The 24,097-nt window shown below is 49.8% G+C and overlaps 2 protein-coding genes across 8 annotated transcripts; one reads left to right on the forward strand and one right to left on the reverse strand.

Moving 5' to 3' along the window:
- Positions 1 to 7,192: 7,192 nt before the first annotated feature.
- Positions 7,193 to 8,883, reverse strand: LOC116407953 (transcription factor Sox-12). Its single transcript, XM_031894380.1, has one exon. The coding sequence runs from the start codon at positions 8,866 to 8,868 to the stop codon at positions 8,134 to 8,136; it is 735 nt and encodes a 244-aa protein (XP_031750240.1). The 5' UTR covers positions 8,869 to 8,883; the 3' UTR covers positions 7,193 to 8,133.
- Positions 8,884 to 8,897: 14 nt separating this feature from the next.
- Positions 8,898 to 23,774, forward strand: c10h20orf96 (chromosome 10 C20orf96 homolog). Of its 7 annotated transcripts, none has more exons than XM_031894379.1 (8): positions 9,919 to 10,324; positions 14,669 to 14,824; positions 16,942 to 17,041; positions 19,264 to 19,421; positions 19,570 to 19,671; positions 20,053 to 20,139; positions 20,741 to 20,859; positions 23,550 to 23,774. In XM_031894379.1, the coding sequence occupies exons 2-8, from the start codon at positions 14,756 to 14,758 to the stop codon at positions 23,590 to 23,592; spliced, it is 678 nt and encodes a 225-aa protein (XP_031750239.1). In that variant the 5' UTR covers positions 9,919 to 10,324; positions 14,669 to 14,755; the 3' UTR covers positions 23,593 to 23,774. The 7 variants fall into 7 exon arrangements, with proteins under 7 accessions (XP_031750236.1, XP_031750239.1, XP_031750235.1 ...); XM_031894374.1 differs by lacking the exon at positions 9,919 to 10,324 and adding an exon at positions 12,413 to 12,765 and having other exon boundaries at positions 20,744 to 20,859; XM_031894373.1 differs by lacking the exon at positions 9,919 to 10,324 and adding an exon at positions 12,418 to 12,765.
- The last annotated feature ends 323 nt before the right edge of the window (positions 23,775 to 24,097 follow it).

Genomic DNA, 24,097 nt, shown 5'->3' on the forward strand with positions numbered 1-24,097 from the left:
CGAGTCCTGTTTTAGGAGTTAGTTCTCCTTTAAACTGTGCTACCGCCTGTTGTGCTGTCAGGGAATGCGAGAGACAGACAGATGTATGTGGGGGAGAGAGACAGACTGATTGACACGTGGGGGGGGGGGGTGCATACACTGTGCTGAAGTATAACTGGGCCCCCTACTTGGAGAAGTGAATAGAAGACCCTATGTGTCCGGTAGTAAGCAGGGGCCCGTCATTGCCACTCTAGCTGGGGCCCATTATTGCAGATTTGGGTATGTATATGGGTGGGGGGTATGTATATCGGTTGGGGGGTAGCACAGGACCTGGGGAGAAATGCACTTTAATATTGTTCCAAGTCTCAAACAAAAGGGGAGCTGGCACCCAGTCCTGTGTTTGGCTGAGGGTGCTGCTGGGACATTGCACTTTAATTTCCGCCTGGAAAGCTCTGTGTAACTGGCTGCACTGGCACTTTATAACCCCCCCACCCCGATGAAAAAACACAGTTATAGGTGTACAGCCAGGAACAGACTGATGGGAGATCTACCCCCCCCAGTAAATATGATGCACAGGTACAGCCAGGAACAGACTGATGGGAGATCTACCCCCCCCAGTAAATATGATGCACAGGTACAGCCAGGAACAGACTGATGGGAGATCTACCCCCCCCCCCAGTAAATATGATGCACAGGTACAGCTAGGAACAGACTGATGGGAGATCTAGCCCCCCCCAGTAAATATGATGCACAGGTACAGCCAGAAACAGACTGATGGGAAATCTAGCCCCCCCCCCTCAGTAAATATGATGCACAGGTACAGCCAGGAACAGACTGATGGGAGATCTACCCCCCCAGTAAATATGATGCACAGGTACAGCCAGGAACAGACTGATGGGAGATCTAGCCCCCCCAGTAAATATGATGCACAGGTACAGCCAGGAACAGACTGATGGGAGATCTACCCCCCCCCCCCAGTAAATATGATGCACAGGTACAGCCAGGAACAGACTGATGGGAGATCTAGCCCCCCCCTCAGTAAATATGATGCACAGGTACAGCCAGGAACAGACTGATGGGAGATCTAGCCCTCCCCCACTCCCCAGTAAATATGATGCACAGATACAGCCAGGAACAGACTGATGGGAGATCTAGCCCCCCCCCCTCAGTAAATATGATGCACAGGAACAGACTGATGGGAGATCTACCCCCCAGGAAATATGATGCTCAGGTACAGCCAGGAACAGACTGATGGGAGATCTACCCCCCCCCCCCCCCCAGGAAATATGATGCACAGGTACAGCCAGGAACAGACTGATGGGAGATCTACCCCCCCCCCCCCCCAGTACATATGATGCACAGGTACAGCCAGGAACAGACTGATGGGAGATCTAGCCCCCCCCCCACTCCCCAGTAAATATGATGCACAGGAACAGACTGATGGGAGATCTACCCCCCCCCCCCCAGGAAATATGATGCACAGGTACAGCCAGGAACAGACTGATGGGAGATCTACCCCCCCCCCCCCAGTACATATGATGCACAGGTACAGCCAGGAACAGACTGATGGGAGATCTACCCCCCCCCAAGTAAATATGATGCACAGGTACAGCCAGTAACAGACTGATGGGAGATCTAGCCCCCCCCCCTCCCACTCCCCAGTAAATATGATGCACAGGAACAGACTGATGGGAGATCTACCCCCCCCCAGTAAATATGATGCACAGGTACAGCCAGGAACAGACTGATGGGAGATCTACCCCCCCCCCCCCCCAGTACATATGATGCACAGGTACAGCCAGGAACAGACTGATGGGAGATCTACCCCCCCCCCCCCCAGTAAATATGATGCACAGGTACAGCCAGTAACAGACTGATGGGAGATCTAGCCCCCCCCTCAGTAAATATGATGCACAGGTACAGCCAGGAACAGACTGATGGGAGATCTAGCCCTCCCCCACTCCCCAGTAAATATGATGCACAGATACAGCCAGGAACAGACTGATGGGAGATCTAGCCCCCCCCCTCAGTAAATATGATGCACAGGTACAGCCAGGAACAGACTGATGGGAGATCTACCCCCCCCCAGTAAATATGATGCACAGGTACAGCCAGTGACAGACTGATGGGAGATCTAGCCCCCCCCTCCCCAGTAAATACGATGCACAGGAACAGACTGATGGGAGATCTAGGTCCCCCCCCCCCCCCAGTAAATATGATGCACAGGTACAGCCAGTAACAGACTGATGGGAGATCTAGCCCCCCCCTCAGTAAATACGATGCACAGGTACAGCCAGGAACAGACTGATGGGAGATCTAGCCCCCCCCTCAGTAAATACGATGCACAGGTACAGCCAGGAACAGACTGATGGGAGATCTACCCCCCCCCCCCCCAGGAAATATGATGCAGAGGTACAGCCAGGAACAGACTGATGGGAGATCTACCCCCCCCCCCCAGGAAATATGATGCACAGGTACAGCCAGGAACAGACTGATGGGAGATCTACCCCCCCCAGTACATATGATGCACAGGTACAGCCAGGAACAGACTGATGGGAGATCTACCCCCCCCCAGTAAATATGATGTACAGGTACAGCCAGTAACAGACTGATGGGAGATCTAGCCCCTCCCCCACTCCCCAGTAAGTATGATGCACAGGAACAGACTGATGGGAGATCTACCCCCCCCCCAGTAAATATGATGCACAGGTACAGCCAGTAACAGACTGATGGGAGATCTAGCCCCCCCCTCAGTAAATATGATGCACAGGTACAGCCAGGAACAGACTGATGGGAGATCTACCCCCCCCCCCAGGAAATATGATGCACAGGTACAGCCAGGAACAGACTGATGGGAGATCTACCCCCCCAGTACATATGATGCACAGGTACAGCCAGGAACAGACTGATGGGAGATCTACCCCCCCCCCCCAGTAAATATGATGCACAGGTACAGCCAGTAACAGACTGATGGGAGATCTAGCCCCACTCCCCAGTAAATATGATGCACAGGAACAGACTGATGGGAGATCTACCCCCCCCCCAGTAAATATGATGCACAGGTACAGCCAGTAACAGACTGATGGGAGATCTAGCCCCCCCCTCCCCAGTAAATACGATGCACAGGAACAGACTGATGGGAGATCTAGGTCCCCCCCCAGTAAATATGATGTACAGGTACAGCCAGTAACAGACTGATGGGAGATCTAGCCCCCCCCTCAGTAAATATGATGCACAGGTACAGCCAGTAACAGACTGATGGGAGATCTAGCCCCCCCCTCAGTAAATATGATGCACAGGTACAGCCAGGAACAGACTGATGGGAGATCTACCCCCCCCCAGGAAATATGATGCACAGGTACAGCCAGGAACAGACTGATGGGAGATCTACCCCCCCCCAGTACATATGATGCACAGGTACAGCCAGGAACAGACTGATGGGAGATCTACCCCCCCCAGTAAATATGATGCACAGGTACAGCCAGTGACAGACTGATGGGAGATCTAGCCCCCCCCCTCCCCAGTAAATACGATGCACAGGAACAGACTGATGGGAGATCTAGGTCCCCCCCCCCAGTAAATATGATGCACAGGTACAGCCAGGAACAGACTGATGGGAGATCTAGCCCCCCCCTCAGTAAATACGATGCACAGGTACAGCCAGGAACAGACTGATGGGAGATCTACCCCCCCCCCCCCCAGGAAATATGATGCAGAGGTACAGCCAGGAACAGACTGTTGGGAGATCTACCCCCCCCCCCCAGGAAATATGATGCACAGGTACAGCCAGGAACAGACTGATGGGAGATCTACCCCCCCCCCCAGTACATATGATGCACAGGTACAGCCAGGAACAGACTGATGGGAGATCTACCCCCCCCCAGTAAATATGATGTACAGGTACAGCCAGTAACAGACTGATGGGAGATCTAGCCCCCCCCCTCAGTAAATATGATGCACAGGTACAGCCAGGAACAGACTGATGGGAGATCTACCCCCCCCCCAGGAAATATGATGCACAGGTACAGCCAGGAACAGACTGATGGGAGATCTAGCCCCCCCCTCAGTAAATACGATGCACAGGTACAGCCAGGAACAGACTGATGGGAGATCTACCCCCCCCAGGAAATATGATGCAGAGGTACAGCCAGGAACAGACTGTTGGGAGATCTACCCCCCCCCCCAGGAAATATGATGCACAGGTACAGCCAGGAACAGACTGATGGGAGATCTACCCCCCCCCCCAGTACATATGATGCACAGGTACAGCCAGGAACAGACTGATGGGAGATCTACCCCCCCCAGTAAATATGATGTACAGGTACAGCCAGTAACAGACTGATGGGAGATCTACCCCCCCCCAGTAAATATGATGTACAGGTACAGCCAGTAACAGACTGATGGGAGATCTAGCCCCCCCCACTCCCCAGTAAGTATGATGCACAGGAACAGACTGATGGGAGATCTACCCCCCCCCCCAGTAAATATGATGCACAGGTACAGCCAGTAACAGACTGATGGGAGATCTAGCCCCCCCCCTCAGTAAATATGATGCACAGGTACAGCCAGGAACAGACTGATGGGAGATCTACCCCCCCCCCCAGGAAATATGATGCACAGGTACAGCCAGGAACAGACTGATGGGAGATCTACCCCCCCAGTACATATGATGCACAGGTACAGCCAGGAACAGACTGATGGGAGATCTACCCCCCCCCCCCCCAGTAAATATGATGCACAGGTACAGCCAGTAACAGACTGATGGGAGATCTAGCCCCACTCCCCAGTAAATATGATGCACAGGAACAGACTGATGGGAGATCTACCCCCCCCCCCCCCCAGTAAATATGATGCACAGGTACAGCCAGGAACAGACTGATGGGAGATCTAGCCCCCCCCTCAGTAAATATGATGCACAGGTACAGCCAGGAACAGACTGATGGGAGATCTAGCCCCCCCCCTCAGTAAATATGATGCACAGGTACAGCCAGGAACAGACTGATGGTAGATCTACCCCCCCCCCCCCCCCCAGTACATATGATGCACAGGAACAGACTGATGGGAGATCTAGCCCCCCCCCAGTAAATATGATGCACAGGTACAGCCAGGAACAGACTGATGGTTGATCTACCCCCCCCCCCCCAGTACATATGATGCACAGGTACAGCCAGGAACAGACTGATGGGAGATCTAGCCCCCCCCCCCAGTAAATATGATGCACAGGTACAGCCAGGAACAGACTGATGGGAGATCTAGCCCCCCCCTCAGTAAATATGATGCACAGGTACAGCCAGGAACAGACTGATGGGAGATCTAGCCCCCCCCCTCAGTAAATATGATGCACAGGTACAGCCAGGAACAGACTGATGGGAGATCTAGCCCTCCACCACTCCCCAGTAAATATGATGCACAGATACAGCCAGGAACAGACTGATGGGAGATCTAGCGCCCCCCCCCCCCCAGTAAATATGATGCACAGGTACAGCCAGGAACAGACTGATGGTAGATCTACCCCCCCCCCCCCCCCAGTACATATGATGCACAGGTACAGCCAGGAACAGACTGATGGGAGATCTAGCCCTCCCCCCCCCAGTAAATATGATGCACAGATACAGCCAGGAACAGACTGATGGGAGATCTAGCCCCCCCCCCTCAGTAAATATGATGCACAGGAACAGACTGATGGGAGATCTAGCCCCCCCCCTCAGTAAATATGATGCACAGGTACAGCCAGGAACAGACTGATAGGAGTACAATGAGGGACACATACAGGGGCAGCTGGGGAGATGGGAGGAATTGCCCCTCCCTGTTATTATGGTGCATAGGGGCATCTGAGGACATAAACTGATCTCTTCCCATCTCCCATGTGAATGAGATGCATCGGGGTTGGGGGCACATATTAAATGGGGTAGTGAATGCTCCTCTACGTGAGGGTGGGGGAGATTGGGGACAGTAATGAGACACTGCAGAATGGGGTTATAGGAAGTTGTGACATAAGGTTTATTGGGCCCCTGAATTATTGGGGTGAAGTCCTGAGGTTTTATCCGAAAGTACAGAATGGGGGTGTAGGGTATAAACCTGAGGTGCAGAATGTACAAAGTGGGGGTGTAGGGTATAATCCTGAGGTGTGGAATGTACAAATTGGGGGTGTAGGGTATAATCCTGAGGTGCAGAATGTACAAAGTGGGGGTGTAGGGTATAATCCTGAGGTGTGGAATGTACAAATTGGGGGTGTAGGGTATAATCCTGAGGTGTGGAATATACAAATTGGGGGTGTAGGGTATAATCCTGAGGTGTGGAATGTACAAATTGGGGGTGTAGGGTATAATCCTGAGGTGTGGAATATACAAATTGGGGGTGTAGGGTATAATCCTGAGGTGTGGAATATACAAATTGGGGGTGTAGGGTATAATCCTGAGGTGTGGAATGTACAAATTGGGGGTGTAGGGTATAATCCTGAGGTGTGGAATATACAAATTGGGGGTGTAGGGTATAATCCTGAGGTGCTAAATGTATTAAGTGGGGGTGTAGGGTATAATCCTGAGGTGCTAAATGTACTAAGTGGGGGTGTAGGGTATAATCCTGAGGTGCAAAATGTACAAAGTGGGGGTGTAGGGTATAATCCTGAGGTGCAGAATGTACAAAGTGGGGTGTAGGGTATAATGCTGAGGTGTGGAATGTACAAAGTGGGGTTGTAGGGTATAATCCTGAGGTGCAGAATGTACAAAGTGGGGTGTAGGGTATAATCCTGAGATGCAGAATGTACAAAGTGGGGTGTAGGGTATAATGCTGAGGTGCGGAATGTACAAAGTAGGGGTGTAGGGTATAATCCTGAGATGCAGAATGTACAAAGTGGGGTGTAGGGTATAATGCTGAGGTGCGGAATGTACAAAGTAGGGGTGTAGGGTATAATCCTGAGATGCAGAATGTACAAAGTGGGGGTGTAGGGTATAATGCTGAGGTGCAGAATGTATAAAGTGGGGGTGCAGGGTATAATCCTGGGACTTGTTTGGGGGGCACAAACTCTAAGAGTTGCACATATGGCCCTTACCTGCTGCATGGAATCCCAATACCAAGATCTCAGATTGTTGGGCCCCCAAGAACTCCAAGTGAGCTGGGGTTGGGGGTAAAGCACATTCTGGGGGCCTGTCTGCCTGGGAGGAGCCTCTCTGGAGATGGAGTGACAGCACAAGAGACAGCATTGCAATTAATATGAACATAAATGTTATTTTATAGAAAATTAAGCTGTCAAATCACAGAGGCAGAGTGCAAGTGAGATGTCTCAGAGAGACACTCGTAGGAGTCACTGGAGAGACAGCACGGAGATCTGTGAGAGAGAACTGAAACTGTGAACACATTGGAGACTGCATTCCCTCAAAAAAATAAATAAACAAATAAATAAAGCCATGAGAGTAATTTGAGACACAGCAGTATGATCTCTCAGAGAGACAGCCATGAGAATCACTGAGAAACAGCATTCTGATAAGTCCTAAGAAAAAGAGCTTGAGGACCCACCAGAGAGACAGCAGTGAGTGTCCTGAGAGTACAAGAATGTCTGACAGATAAGTCTGCCTTGAGAGACAGATGGGAGTTGACAGCAAGAATTCATGCTGCATAAGAGTCCCTCGTAAGAGACAGCAGGAGTTGTGCAACAAGAGAGTACCTTTAGAGACAGCACTGAGAATCCTCTAAAACATACAGCAGGGACTCACAGGCACTGTTTCGAGATTCCTTTAGAAACTGCAGGACAGACATAAGATCCTTGAGAGATAGCGTTGTGACTCCTCTGAAAGAGACAGCAGGAACCTGTGTAAATGAGTAATTTAACAGCATAAATCTTTGCTACATGAGAGAGAGCATTGAGAGTCCTCCAAAAGAGACAGATTTGATATCCTTGAGAGACAGCATTAAAAGTCCTATAAGAGAAGGAACCCCTTCTGGATGAAAGTACATGGAGAGAGCATAGTAAGAGTCCTGCAAGAGAGTGTGAAGCAGAGACTGCTTCCAGATACAGAGCCCAGTAAGAGACAGAAGGAATATCCCCCAATAGACAGCAAGGTGAATACCTTTACCAGTAGTGCTGTGTCTGAGAGACAGACCTCCAGTAGTACAGGACAGCAGTGAGGACACTCTAAGAGACACTCCCAAGGCCCCTCAGTAGGAAAAGACCAGGTCGGGGACACTCTCTAGGAGGCCACTTCCCGAGATCATCTCCATCACCTCCGGAGTGCAGTGATCCGGGAACTCAAAATGTGACCCGCTGTGGCCCAGTACCTCCTTGTCCAATGGAATTACAAGGGATCCGCCCTCCGCGCCTTCCTGTTCCTCAGCTGAATCTGGGGAGGTTGGCACAGACTTGGTATGGGTTGGCACCTCTGGGCTGCGTGCTGACGACTCCCGAATCTGCGTCTCCTCTGATTGGGCAACTTGGTCACCCCCCCACCCAGAACAGGTCTCTCCCCATTGCATGCTGGACCCAGTATCCATTTGCGATTGGCATGGCGATGGATCGGACTGGCACGTGGCAGGGGAACAGGGTAGCCTGGCCCGAGTTCTGCTCTCTGGATTTCTCCTGCGTCGCCGTGGTCGATACTTGTAGTTGGGGTAGTCGGCCATGTGTTTAAGGCGCAAACGCTCCGCCTCCCGGACGTAAGGAATCTTGTCTGTGTCCAGGAGCAACTTCCAGCGCTGGCCCAGGCTGCGAGAGATGTCGGCATTGTGCATGTTGGGGCACAGAGACATCAACTTCCTCCTCTCTATCTGAGACCACACCATAAAGGCATTCATTGGGCGCTTTATATGCCCATTGGAGGTCTTGCACCAGCTGGGACCCCCAGGGGCCACATCAGTTGTCTTTGGGCAGCTCCCTGCAGGCTTGTTCTGTACCATAGTGGGACTGGCAGGACAGACTGGCTACTCTGTTAGCATGCTATGTGCCCGGAGCAATGCCAGCGTGGGCAACAGTGCCATATAGTTGCCCAGTGTACAGAGGAGGAGGGCACAGTAAGGGCACAGCAGGGTGCAGGTAAGTGTGGGCACAGGGTGCAGGTAAGTGTGGGCACAGGGTGCAGGTAAGGTGGCAGCTCCAGCTCAGGACTTTCCCTTCTGTCTCCTTGTTCCTTTGTCTCTCCTCTCTCTGCCCCAGACGCTGCCTCACTCCCTGTCTGCTGTCTCCCCATTGCACTCTCGGGTGTGGGGGGGGGGGGTGTCAGGAAAAGTCTGCCTGCAGTCTCTCTCTGCCCCGCCTCCCCCGCTCTCCTGCCCTGCTATTGGCTGCTGGGTGGCTCTTAGGCTGCACCAACATACACTGAGCACAGGGACCGCTGCAGATAACTGACTGGAAGTGTGTCAATGTGTGTGTGTGTCAGTATGTCTGCCAGTGTGTCATTGTGTGTGTGTGCCAATGTGTCAGTGTGTGTGTGCCAGTGAGTGTGCCATTGTGTGTCACTATGTGTGTGCCAATGTGTCACTGTGTGTGCCAGTGTGTCACTGTGTGTGCCAATGTGTGTGTGTCAGTGTGTGTGTGCCAGTGTGTCAGTGAGTGTGCCATTGTGTGTCACTATGTGTGTGCCAATGTGTCACTGTGTGTGCCAGTGTGTCACTGTGTGTGTGCCAGTGTGTGTGTGCCAATGTGTCACTGTGTGTGCCAGTGTGTGTGCCAATGTGTCACTGTGTGTCAGTGTGTGTGCCAGTGTGTCACTGTGTGTGTGCCAATGTGTGTGTGCCAGTGTGTCACTGTGTGTATGCCAATGTGTCACTGTGTCAGTGTGTGTGCGCCAGTGTCACTGTGTGTGTGCCAATGTGTGTGCGCCAGTGTCACTGTGTGTGTGCCAATGTGTGTGTGCCAGTGTCACTGTGTGTGTGCCAATGTGTCACTGTGTGTCAGTGTGTGTGCGCCAGTATCACTGTGTGTGTGCCAATGTGTGTGCGCCAGTATCACTGTGTGTGTGCCAATGTGTGTGCGCCAGTGTCACTGTGTGTGTGCCAATGTGTCACTGTGTGTATGCCAATGTGTCACTGTGTGTCAGTGTGTCACTGTGTATGCCAATGTGTCACTGTGTGTGTGCCACTGTGTGTGTTATTGTGTGTCAGTGTGTGCCACTGTGTATGCCAATGTGTGTGTGTCAGATATACAGTGTCAGTACAGACATGGGCAAACAAACATACACACACACAGACAGTAACACATTAATGTAGTAGATGAGGCTGAAAACACACATGACCAAGTCCCACATCACTGAGCAAGTGAAACCCACCCGACAGCTTGAGAGCCATTGGGCAGCCTGCCTGCCTGCCTGCCAGGGTATGGGGCCCTCCGTCCGGAAAAACTGCCAGATGTTGTCAGGTGGGTTTGATTTTACCGTATGTGGTGTTTACCCAATGGCCTGTATCCCACCTCATATAGAGTGAGAGGAAAAGAGACAGTGTGAGGGGAGATATAGAGTGAGTGGAAAAGAGACAGTGTGAGGGGGATATAGAGTGAAAGGGAAAGAGATATATATATATATCCCCCTCACACTGTCTCTTTCCCAATTACTCTATATCCCCCTCACACTGTCTCTTTCCCACTCACTCTATATCTCCCCTCACACTGTATTTTTCCTGCTCAGTCTATATCCCCCTCACACTGTCTCTTTCCCACTCAGTCTATATCCCCCTCACACTGTCTCTTTCCCACTGACTCTATATCCCCCTCACACTGTCTCTTTCCCACTGACTCTATATCCCCCTCACACTGTCTCTTTCCCACTGACTCTATATCCCCCTCACACTCTCTCTTTCCCACTGACTCTATATCTCCCTCACACTCTCTTTCCCACTGACTCTATATCCCCCTCACACTGTCTCTTTCCCACTGACTCTATATCCCTCTCACACTCTCTTTCCCACTGACTATACCCCCCTCACACTGTCTCTTTCTCACTCACTCTATATCTCCCTCACACTGTTTCTTTCCCACTCAGTCTATATCCCCCTCACACTGTCTCTTTCTCACTCAGTCTATATCCCCTCATACTGTCTCTTTCTCATTCACTCTATATCCCCCTCACACTGCCTTTTTCCCTCTCATTCTATATCCCCCCTCACACTGTCTCTTTCCCACTGACTCTATATCTCCCTCACACTGTCTCTTTCCCACTCAGTCTATATCCCCCTCACACTCTCTCTTTCCCACTGATTCTATATCCCCCTCACACTGTCTCTTTCCCACTCAGTCTTTATCCCCCTCACACTCTCTCTTTCCCACTCAGTCTTTATCCCCCTCACACTCTCTCTTTCCCACTCAGTCTTTATCCCCCTCACACTCTCTCTTTCCCACTCAGTCTATATCCCCCTCACACTGTCTCTTTCCCACTCAGTCTTTATCCCCCTCACACTCTCTCTTTCCCACTGACTCTATATCCCCCTCACACTGTCTCTTTCCCACTGACTCTATATCCCTCTCACACTCTCTCTTTCCCACTGACTATACCCCCCCTCACACTGTCTCTTTCTCACTCACTCTATATCTCCCTCACACTGTCTCTTTCTCACTTACTCTATATCTCCCTCACACTGTTTCTTTCCCACTCAGTCTATATCCCCCTCACACTGTCTCTTTCTCACTCAGTCTATATCCCCTCATACTGTCTCTTTCTCATTCACTCTATATCCCCCTCACACTATCTCTTTCCCTGTCACTCTATATCCCCCTCACACTGTCTCTTTCCCACTGACTCTATATCCCCCTCACACTGTCTCTTTCCCACTGACTCTATATCCCCCTCACACTGTCTCTTTCACACTCAGTCTTTATCCCCCTCACACTCTCTCTTTCCCACTGACTCTATATCCCCCTCACACTGTCTCTTTCCCACTGACTTTATATCCCCCTCACACTCTCTCTTTCCCACTGACTATATCCCCCTCATACTGTCTCTTTCTCACTCACTCTATATCTTCCTCACACTGTTTCTTTCCCACTCAGTCTATATCCCCCTCACACTGTCTCTTTCCCAATCAGTCTATATCCCCTCATACTGTCTCTTTCTCATTCACTCTATATCCCCCTCACACTGTCTCTTTCTCATTCACTCTATATCCCCCTCACACTGTCTTTTTCCCTCTCACTCTATATCCCCCTCACACTGTCTCTTTCTCACTAAGTCTATATCCCCCTCATACTGTCTCTTTCTCATTCACTCTATATCCCCCTCATACTGTCTCTTTCTCATTCACTCTATATCCCCCTCACACTGTCTTTTTCCCTCTCACTCTATATCCCCCTCACACTGTCTCTTTCTCACTAAGTCTATATCCCCCTCATACTGTCTCTTTCTCATTCACTCTATATCCCCCTCATACTGTCTCTTTCCCTGTCACTCTATATCCCCCTCATACTGTCTCTTTCCCACTCAGTCTATATCCCCTCATACTGTCTCTTTCTCATTCACTCTATATCCCCTCACACTGTCTCTTTCTCATTCACTCTATATCCCCCTCACACTGTCTTTTCCCCTCTCACTCTATATCCCCCTCACACTGTCTCTTTCTCACTCAGTCTATATCCCCCTCGTACTGTCTCTTTCCCTCTCACACTGTCTCCATGGCCGGGAGGGCGGAGCGAGTTGCAAGGTTCGCCGCCATATTGGTACACCCGGATGTGTGGCGCTTAATAGAGCTGCGGGTTCGCAGTAAATGATGTAATGAAGTTGCTAAGGCGATATGAAAACAGTCAGATTACCTGAGAGTAACACAGAAACTAGATGCTATGAAGACAATATGAGCAACATTAATGAACCAATGGTAAGGTATAAACTCCCGCCCTACCCTACCAGTGCCCCAAATACCCCAGCACCTCTTTACCCTGCAACACCCTGTGCTCTCTCTAATCACCTGTACCCTGGCTCTTATATATCCCCCACCCTGCCCCCACTGGTACCCTCATATCTACTGTTCCCCCACAACTGCATTATTGTTGGGGGAATAATTATCATAATGTACCCCCTACTGTAAATGATAAGGATATTAGCAGTCACTGAGGGGTTCTGTGCCCCCCATATAAAGGCACAAGGCTGCAGGCTGAGTTATACAGGGAACTCTGAGTATCACTCATGTATTATAAGGGATACTGTACCCCCTACTGTAAATGATAAGGATATTAGCAGTCACTGAGGGGTTCTGTGCCCCCCATATAAAGGCACAAGGCTGCAGGCTGAGTTATACAGGGAACTCTGAGTATCACTCATGTATTATAAGGGATAATGTACCCCCTACTGTAAATGATAAGGATATTAGCAGTCACTGAGGGGTTCTGTGCCCCCCATATAAAGGCACAAGGCTGCAGGCTGAGTTATACAGGGAACTCTGAGTATCACTCATGTATTATAAGGGATAATGTACCCCCTACTGTAAATGATAAGGATATTTGCAGTCACTGAGGGGTTCTGTGCCCCCCATATAAAGGCACAAGGCTGCAGGCTGAGTTATACAGGGAACTCTGAGTATCACTCATGTATTATAAGGGATAATGTACCCCCTACTGTAAATGATAAGGATATTAGCAGTCACTGAGGGGTTCTGTGCCCCCCATATAAAGGCACAAGGCTGCAGGCTGAGTTATACAGGGAACTCTGAGTATCACTCATGTATTATAAGGGATAATGTACCCCCTACTGTAAATGATAAGGATATTAGCAGTCACTGAGGGGTTCTGTGCCCATATAAAGGCACAAGGCTGCAGGCTGAGTTATACAGGGAACTCTGAGTATCACTCATGTATTATAAGGGATAATGTACCCCCTACTGTAAATGATAAGGATATTAGCAGTCACTGAGGGGTTCTGTGCCCCTCATATAAAGGCACAAGGCTGCAGGCTGAGTTATACAGGGAACTCTGAGTATCACTTATGTATTATAAGGGATAATGTACCCCCTACTGTAAATGATAAGGATATTAGCAGTCACTGAGGGGTTCTGTGCCCCCCATATAAAGGCACAAGGCTGCAGGCTGAGTTATACAGGGAACTCTGAGTATCACTCATGTATTATAAGGGATAATGTACCCCCTACTGTAAATGATAAGGATATTAGCAGTCACTGAGGGGTTCTGTGCCCATATAAAGGCACAAGGCTGCAGGCTGAGTTATACAGGGAACTCTGAGTATCACTCATGTATTATAAGGGATAATGTACCCTGTGCCACCCAAACCTTCCTGCAGATCTTTTGTACCCACCAATCAGCTTCATTGTCACATCCTCACTTGGGGGAGCAGAGGGGCCCATGGTTGGTGAATGAGAGCACTAAGTTTGGGAGCTCAGATATTTTATGAAGCAGCTGACAACTCCTAAAGACTATTATGGCCTAATGAAGTCATCGGGCAGAGACCTTCACTGGTTTCTCATTGGACAAGTTGAAGGGGGGCAAATGTGTCATTCAGAACCCAGTACAGCCATTTGAGCCCAACAACTTGTCTCTTTAACTTGCTGCTTCATGCTCAGTCAGGCACAAGCACACTAACCGCACACACGCAATATGGGGGTCAGTGCGTAGAACCACAGCCCCCCTCTGTAATATTGGCCAGAGTCTTAGAGCCGGCGGTGGGCAAATAATATAAGCGCCATAGGGTCTTCAAAAAGGAACAATCAAGTGCTTGAAAAATTAAATATAGTAGTATACTTGCTTAATCATTTTATATCCTTATTGTAGAGCACCTCCCCACTAGGAAATGGCTCCACCCATCTGCAGTCCCTTTGTCAGCGTCTCGAGGAGACCAACAGCGCTTTACTGGGGAGGATGATGGAGGAAGAAGAGCAGGCCATGAAGAGCGCTTCCCAGCAGTTGGGGCAGTACTGGAAGGCGGGGGTAATTTTGTATTAAGCTCAGGAAGCATCTAACTTACTCAGTTGAATATCTGATGGTTCTGTATATCAGAATGTATATAAGTTTCAGCTACCAACCAGGCAGATCATTGGGCAGAGGGAGCGGTACCTATGGGGTGCTCTAAAGGCCAAGGCTAATGAAGTGCTAGGTATTGTGCCAGTTAGCAGCCACCCAGCTAGGGCACTAATGCCAGTTCCATCTGAATAAGGTCAAAGGGAGGAGTAGGTGGTGCTTGGGATACTCTGAATGGCTTCATAACAAACTGGGAGAAATTGCATGAAACCACTGGAATGACATTTAGATGAAAGCTGTCCCCTAAGGAACATGACTAACAGCAGATGGTGCCCCCTAAGGGACATGACAAAAAGCATATGGTGCCCCCTAGGGAACATGACTAACAGCAGATGGTGCCCCTTAAGGAACATGACTAACAGCAGATGATGCCCCCTAAGGAACATGACTAACAGCAGATGATGCCCCCTAAGGAACATGACTAACAGCAGATGATGCCCCCTAAGGAACATGACTAACAGCAGATGATGCCCCCCAAGGAACATGACTAACAGCAGATGATGCCCCCTAAGGAACATGACTAACTGCAGATGGTGACCCCCAAGGAACATGACTAACTGCAGATGGTGCCCACCAAGGAACATGACTAACAGCAGATGATGCCCCCCAAGGAACATGACTAACAGCAGATGATGCCCCCTAAGGAACATGACTAACTGCAGATGGTGCCCCCCAAGGAACATGACTAACAGCAGATGGTGCCCCCCAAGGAACATGACTAACAGCAGATGATGCCCCCCAAGGAACATGACTAACTGCAGATGGTGCCCCCCAAGGAACATGACTAACTGCAGATGGTGCCCCCCAAGGAACATGACTAACTGCAGATGGTGCCCCCAAGGAACATGACTAACGGCAGATGATGCCCCCCAAGGAACATGACTAACAGCAGATGATGCCCCCTAAGGAACATGACTAACAGCAGATGATGCCCCCTAAGGAACATGACTAACAGCAGATGGTGCCCCCCAAGGAACATGACTAACAGCAGATGATGCCCCCTAAGGAACATGACTAACAGCAGATGATGCCCCCTAAGGAACATGACTAACTGCAGATGGTGCCCCCCAAGGAACATGACTAACAGCAGATGATGCCCCCCAAGGAACATGACTAACAGCAGATGATGCCCCCTAAGGAACATGACTAACTGCAGATGGTGCCCCCCAAGGAACATGACTAACAGCAGATGGTGCCCCCTAAGGAACATGACTAACAGCAGATGGTGCCCCCTAAGGAACATGACTAACTGCAGATGGTGCCCCCCAAGGAACATGACTAACAGCAGATTGTGCCCCCTAAGGAACATGACTAACAGCAGATGGTGCCCCCTAAGGAACATGACTAACAGCAGATGATGCTCCCTAAGGAACATGACTAACAGCAGATGATGCCCCCCAAGGAACATGACTAACTGCAGATGGTGCCCCCCAAAGAACATGACTAACAGCAGATGATGCCCCCCAAGGAACATGACTAACAGCAGATGGTGCCCCCCAAGGAACATGACTAACAGCAGATTGTGCCCCCTAAGGAACATGACTAACAGCAGATGGTGCCCCCTAAGGAACATGACTAACAGCAGATGATGCCCCCTAAGGAACATGACTAACAGCAGATGATGCCCCCCAAGGAACATGACTAACAGCAGATGATGCCCCCCAAGGAACATGACTAACAGCAGATGGTGCCCCCTAAGGAACATGACTAACTGCAGATGATGCCCCCCAAGGAACATGACTAACTGCAGATGATGCCCCCCAAGGAACATGACTAACTGCAGATGATGCCCCCCAAGGAACATGACTAACAGCAGATGATGAGCACTTCAGCTGAATCCAAATCCTGCACAAAGCACTGGCATCCAGCTGAATCCCAAGCAGAGTCCAGAATTTTGTGCATCCCTCAGCAAAACTTCACAAGACAGGGCTGTTTGGGTTGTGTCTGTCCTACATGTGGGCCAAGAGCCTTTCTCAGAGCAGGAAGGTTTTCCCCCCATTGTCTGAACTGCCTGTCTCTCTCTCTAGAATAATGCCCAGGCAGTGCTCTCATGGAGAGAGCGTCTGAAGCGAGACTCACAGAAGGATCTACAGAAAGTGAGAGAGCAAGGAAAAGTACGTGTGCAAGGTAACTAGCCCAGTAACTGCCAGGAACTCTGTGGGACTGGGAATAACCCCACCGTGTAACTGCCAGGGCTCCGGGGAACTGGGAATAACCCCACCGTGTAACTGCCAGGGCTCCGGGGAACTGGGAATAACCCCACCGTGTAACTGCCAGGGCTCCGGGGAACTGGGAATAACCCCACCGTGTAACTGCCAGGGCTCTGGGGAACTGGGAATAACCCCACCGTGTAACTGCCAGGGCTCCGGGGAACTGGGAATAACCCCACCGTGTAACTGCCAGGGCTCCGGGGAACTGGGATTAACCCCACTGTGTAACTGCCAGGGCTCTGGGGAACTGGGAATAGCCCCACCGTGTAACTGCCAGGGCTCCGGGGAACTGGGAATAACCCCACCGTGTAACTGCCAGGGCTCCGGGGAACTGGGAATAACCCCACCGTGTAACTGCCGGGGCTCCGGGGAACTGGGAATAACCCCACCGTGTAACTGCCGGGGCTCCGGGGAACTGGGAATAACCCCACCGTGTAACTGCCGGGGCTCCGGGGAACTGGGAATAACCCCACCGTGTAACTGCCAGGGCTCTGGGGAACTGGGAATAGCCCCACCGTGTAACTGCCAGAGCTCCGGGGAACTGGGAATAACCCCACCGTGTAACTGCCAGGGCTCTGTGGAACTGGGAATAACCCGACTGTGTAACTGCCAGGGCTCTGGGGAACTGGGAATAACCCCACTGTGTAACTGCCAGGGCTCCGGGGAACTGGGAATAACCCCACCGTGTAACTGCCAGGGAACTGGGAATAGCCCCACCGTGTAACTGCCAGGGCTCCTGGGAACTGGGAATAACCCCACTGTGTAACTGCCAGGGAACTGGGAATAACCCCACCGTGTAACTGCCAGGGCTCCAGGGAACTGGGAATAACCCCACCGTGTAACTGCCAGGGCTCCAGGGAACTGGGAATAACCCCACCGTGTAACTGCCAGGGCTCTGTGGGACTGGGAATAACCCCACCGTGTAACTGCCAGGGCTCTGGGGAACTGGAAATAACCCCACCGTGTAACTGCCAGGGCTCTGGGGAACTGGGAATAGCCCCACCGTGTAACTGCCAGGGAACTGGGAATAACCCCACCGTGTAACTGCCAGGGAACTGGGAATAACCCCACCGTGTAACTGCCAGGGAACTGGGAATAACCCCACCGTGTAACTGCCAGGGCTCTGGGGAACTGGGAATAGCCCCACTGTGTAACTGCCAGGACTCTGGGGAACTGGGAATAACCCCACTGTGTAACTGCCAGGGCTCCGGGCAACTGGGAATAACCCCACTGTGTAACTGCCAGGGCTCCGGGGAACTGGGAATAACCCCACCGTGTAAAGTTTATTGTCATAAACAAATAACAATGAAGCATTATTACTGTAATGAAATTTTTTTGACCCGTGTTCCTCCCAACTTTACATAGACAAACAAAACAAAAAACAAACAAAAAAAAAAATACAAATATTAAATATAATAAAAGTGTGCAATAAAGGTACAAGTATTTACAATAATAAAATGCAATGCAATATTTGAAATTGTGCAGTGAGGATTTTAAGTGGCTTTGCTTAAAGTGACACTGTGAAGAGTCCAGTAGTTATGGGGAGTGTGTGTTGGTTTGGGTAGAATGTCAGCAGTTCAGAAGCCTGATGGCTTGTGGGTAGAAACTGTCTCTGTATCTGCTGGTGCGGGTCTGGATGCTCCTGTACCGCCTGCCTGATGGTAGGAGCGTGAAAAGTCTGTGGCTGGGGTGGCTGGGGTCAGAGAGGATCCGCTGCATCTTCCTCCTACAGCGCTGTTTGTACAGGTCCTGCATGGCCGGCAGTTCAGTCCTGGTGATGTTCAGTCACCGTGTAACTGCCAGGGCTCCGGGGAACTGGGAATAACCCCACTGTGTAACTGCCAGGGCTCTGTGGAACTGGGAATAACCCCACTGTGTAACTGCCAGGACTCCGGGGAACTGGGAATAACCCCACTGTGTAACTGCCAGGGCTCTGTGGAACTGGGAATAACCCCACCGTGTAACTGCCAGGACTCCGGGAAACTGGGAATAACCCCACTGTGTAACTGCCAGGGCTCCGGGGAACTGGGAATAACCCCACCGTGTAACTGCCAGGACTCCGGGAAACTGGGAATAACCCCACTGTGTAACTGCCAGGGCTCTGTGGAACTGGGAATAACCCCACTGTGTAACTGCCAGGGCTCCGGCTTCAGATTGAGGCCTGTGATGAGAAGCTGCTCAGAGCTCAGGAGGAAGTGCAGCGGCTCAGAGAGTACAAGGACAGACAGAGGCCGACGTTCCTACTACAGATTGCAGCTTTACAGCGCCAGATACTCAGACTATCCCAGACTAATAAGGTACTTCTCCTGCCCCTCCCTCCCATCATCTCTGCCCTCCCCTTAATTCCCCTCCTATCTTACCCCTATCTTTACTCTTGTCCATTGCCCCCCCCATTTAGGCCCTTTGGTCACTGCTCTCTGTACTCTCTTTGCTTCCCCCTCGCAGGAGCAAGAGGCTGACACTGAGCTTTTAGCTGACACAGAGATACAGAAATGTTTGGAGAAGCATCAGAAGCTGCAGTTTCAAGCCTTGCAGAAAATAGCAGATGTGAGGCCTTCTGTCTGTCTGGCATTGTTACATTGTGCGCTTGTGCTACTCTGTGTGTATGAGTGTATTTGTATATCATTGCACTGTCAGTCCTCATAGTCTTGTAACACGCACAGGTACTGCGTCATCCACTGTAACACACACAGGCACTGCATCACACTATATGACACAGCGGCTGAGTGTGTAACAGTGTATGACGCAGTGCCTGAGTGTGTAACAGTGTATGACGCAGTGCCTGAGTGTGTTACAGAATATATATGTTCACGTGAATATTGGATTGTGTGACAGTAGATATACTGTTACTTGTGTATATTTGTGTTCATATTTATCACTTTCACGGGTTTTGTTTTCATTAACAAGGGTTTTTCCCTCTCTATAAAGTCTCCCATTGCACAGATCCCTCTCTCTCTCAGGAGGATGTGTCTGGAGAATCACAGAATGAAGCAACAAATCTACATGTACAAACAGGTGAGATTTTGGCGATTTTTGGCATAACTGTTCCTGTAGGGGGTGGGTGTATGTGAGTGTAACTGTATCCTGCAGGGGGTGGGTGTATGTGAGCGTAACTGTTCCTGCAGGGGGTGGATGTATGTGAGTGTAACTGTATCCTGCAGGGGGTGGGTGTATGTGAGTGTAACTGTATCCTGCAGGGGGTGGGTGTATGTGAGTGTAAATGTATCCTGCAGGGGGTGGGTGTATGTGAGTGTAACTTCCTGCAGGGGGTGGGCCTATGTAAGTGTAACTGTTCCTGCAGGGGGTGGGTGTATGTGAGTGTAACTGTTCCTGCAGGGGTTGGGCCTATGTAAGTGTAACTGTTCCTGCAGGGGGTGGGTGTATGTGAGTGTAACTGTTCCTGCAGGGGGTGGGCGTATGTAAGTGTAACTGTTCCTGCAGAGGGTGGGCGTATGTAAGTGTAACTGTTCCTGCAGGGGGTGGGCGTATCTGAATGTAACTGTTCCTGCATGGGGTGGACCTATGTGAGTGTAACTGTTCCTGCAGGGGGTGGGCGTATCTGAGTGTAACTGTTCCTGCAGGGGGTGGGCGTATCTGAGTGTAACTGTATTCGCAGGAGATGGGGCACTTACAGGAGCAGATTTCAAAGCTTCAGCACATGGGAAATGATCTACAGAATTGTTGGGTTTATGAGACAAGGAGCGCCTGGAAAATGCTGGTGGAGAAGAGTTGCAGGTGTGTGGTTGGTCGGTAGGGCGGGTGTATGTGCACATAGAGACCCCCTCCCTTCCAGTTGTCATTTTTTTGTGCTTTATGGCAGCAGGTTCCTACTACTCAGTTTGTAGAAATGCTGTCTCTCTACATGCAGGGGGTGTGCTGGAATCAGTTATTTGGGTGAGCTCTAATACATTTGCTGGGAAAAGGAGCACCCCTTAACAAATGTATTAGGACTAACTGTCAAAATCTGACTCCAACTCCTGCAGGAAGAGAGAATGAACAGAGACAGATGCTAAGGGGGGGGGGGGGGGGGGTGAAGAATAACAGAAACAGTCAAGGCTTGTGCTGATCATTACAGGGGCAGTTCCTATGCAGAGCAGGGGAGAAGCAGATGAGCAGTAAGTGCTATACACATCCCATTCCAGTTATAGAGGGGCACAGCAGCAATGCACTGTATATACCTTTGCTCTGGGTAAAGCCAGAGGGTGGAGCTTAGCACTTATAAATCTATGTAAGCTGGAATTATCCAATGGCAAACACTACTAGAACAATATTAATGAAAAGGTGTTATTTCTATGAAACAGATTTCCATATAGACACTTTTATGTGATTTATTTTATGGAGATCTGCAATGTTATCTAGTTTCCCTTTAAATGATCAGAACTGGTTCTTATAAAAGGAAACCTTCAGTTGTGTAGACCAGTACTGTCCAACTGGCGGCCAGCAACCCCCCTCTGTGTGGCCCCCCCACCTGCCTGGCTGCTGCGACTGCTTCCCTGTATGTATACCTTAAATGGTATCAGTAGTGAGACTAACTGCCCCCTGCATTGTTCCCCCTCAGATTCAGCCTGTAACCCCCTGTATTGTTTCTACATGTAACCCCCTGTACTGTTCCCCCTCAGATTCAGCCTGTAACCCCCTGTATTGTTTCTACGTGTAACCCCCTGCATTGTTCCCCCTCAGATTCAGCCTGTAACCCCCTGTATTGTTTCTACATGTAACCCCCTGTACTGTTCCCCCTCAGATTCAGCCTGTAACCCCCTGTATTGTTTCTACATGTAACCCCCTGTACTGTTCCCCCTCAGATTCAGCCTGTAACCCCCTGTATTGTTTCTACGTGTAACCCCCTGTACTGTTCCCCCTCAGATTCAGCCTGTAACCCCCTGTATTGTTTCTACATGTAACCCCCTGTACTGTTCCCCCTCAGATTCAGCCTGTAACCCCCTGTATTGTTTCTACATGTAACCCCCTGTACATTTCCCCCTCAGATTCAGCCTGTAACCCCCTGTACTGTTCCCCCTCAGATTCAGCCTGTAACCCCCTGTATTGTTTCTACATGTAACCCCCTGTACTGTTCCCCTCAGATTCAGCCTGTAACCCCCTGTATTGTTTCTACATGTAACCCCCCTGTACATTTCCCCCTCAGATTCAGCCTGTAACCCCCTGTACTGTTCCCCCTCAGATTCAGTCTGTAACCCCCTGTATTGTTTCTACGTGTAACCCCCTGTACATTTCCCCCTCAGATTCAGCCTGTAACCCCCTGTATTGTTTCTACATGTAACCCCCTGTACATTTCCCCCTCAGATTCAGCCTGTAACCCCCTGTATTGTTTCTACATGTAACCCCCTGTACATTTCCCACTCAGATTCAGCCTGTAACCCCCTGTCCTGTTCCCCCTCAGATTCAGCCTGTAACCCCCTGTATTGTTTCTACATGTAACCCCCTGTACATTTCCCACTCAGATTCAGCCTGTAACCCCCTGTACTGTTCCCCCTCAGATTCAGCCTGTAACCCCCTGTATTGTTTCTACGTGTAACTCCCTGTACTGTTCCCCCTCAGATTCAGCCTGTAACCCCCTGTACTGTTCCCCCTCAGATTCAGCCTGTAACCCCCTGTATTGTTTCTACGTGTAACCCCCCTGTACTGTTCCCCCTAAGATTCAGCCTGTAACCCCCTGTATTGTTTCTACGTGTATTGTTCCGCGCCAACATTGTGTCGCTGTATGTACTGCCTGCCCTATGCTGCCTGTATGTGCCATACCCCGCTTGCCCTGCCTGTGGCTTCTATTAGTGGCCCTACCATGTAGGCCAGAAAAATTCCGTCCCTCAGTTTTGACAGCACTGGTGTAGACTGATGAAAAAAAACCAAAAACAGATCAAAATCCCTGCTCCCTGCTCTCATCAACCAATTTACCCTCCTGTGACAATAAGGGCCCCACCCCTTTTTGCTCCATTTTTGTTCTGTTTTTATATATATATATATATATACTATATATATATATATATATATATATATATATATATATATATATATGTATATATATATATATGTGTATATATATATATATATATATATATATATATATATATATATGTATATATATATATATATATGTATATATATATATGTATACAGGGGATATAAAAGGTCTACACACCCCTTGTAAAATGTCAGGTTCCTGTGCTGTACAAAAATGAGACAAAGATAAATCAGTTCAGAACTTTTTCCATCTTTAATGGGACCTATAAACTGTACCGCTCAATTGAAAAACAAACTGAAATCTTTTAGGTGGAGGGAAGAAGACCAAAAAACCACTAAAATAATGTGGTAATATTTCTTGTATATATATTAATTATATAAAAATATATTATTAAAAATATTTCTTGTATATATATATTAATTACTCGCTACCTAATTTATCTCTTCAGATGCGCTCCTAATGATGACTTTGTACTGGACTTGCCTATATGATTATGATGGGAGGAGGTGAGAGGCCCCCCGACAGCCCCCACAGACACAATTTCAAGACCCCTTTGTTATGACACAACATGTTGGGGACCTCTGATTGGATGTAGGGGGTTGTCCCTGGGTACAGCTGTATGGCACACACCTACTGAATTCTCAGTCACAAGTAAAGTCACTTTGTACTGTCACTCTGGCGTCACGTTCTTGCCGAGGGAAGGGGGGTTTGTAAAAGGGTGAACTCTGCTGTGTGACCAACCTCTCAGGCGCATGCCTTTATATAAGGATCTTACTCAGTATGTGGGTTCATAAATCATCTTAATTGTACAAGTTCAGGAGCAAGCCAGCATTGGTCCATGGGTGTAAGGGAGTGCCTAGCCATCCAGGGGCCCCTCTAAACAAAGAGTCATAACAGGATTCTGGGAAGAAATTCCTTAAGGCTCCTAAAAAAGTCCCATTTACATGGGCTTGTCCCATTTACATGGGTTTATCCTATAGGCTAAAGCTCACCCAC

Source organism: Xenopus tropicalis, chromosome 10 (genome assembly GCF_000004195.4).
Source record: "Xenopus tropicalis strain Nigerian chromosome 10, UCB_Xtro_10.0, whole genome shotgun sequence".
NCBI classification, from domain to species: domain Eukaryota; kingdom Metazoa; phylum Chordata; class Amphibia; order Anura; family Pipidae; genus Xenopus; species Xenopus tropicalis.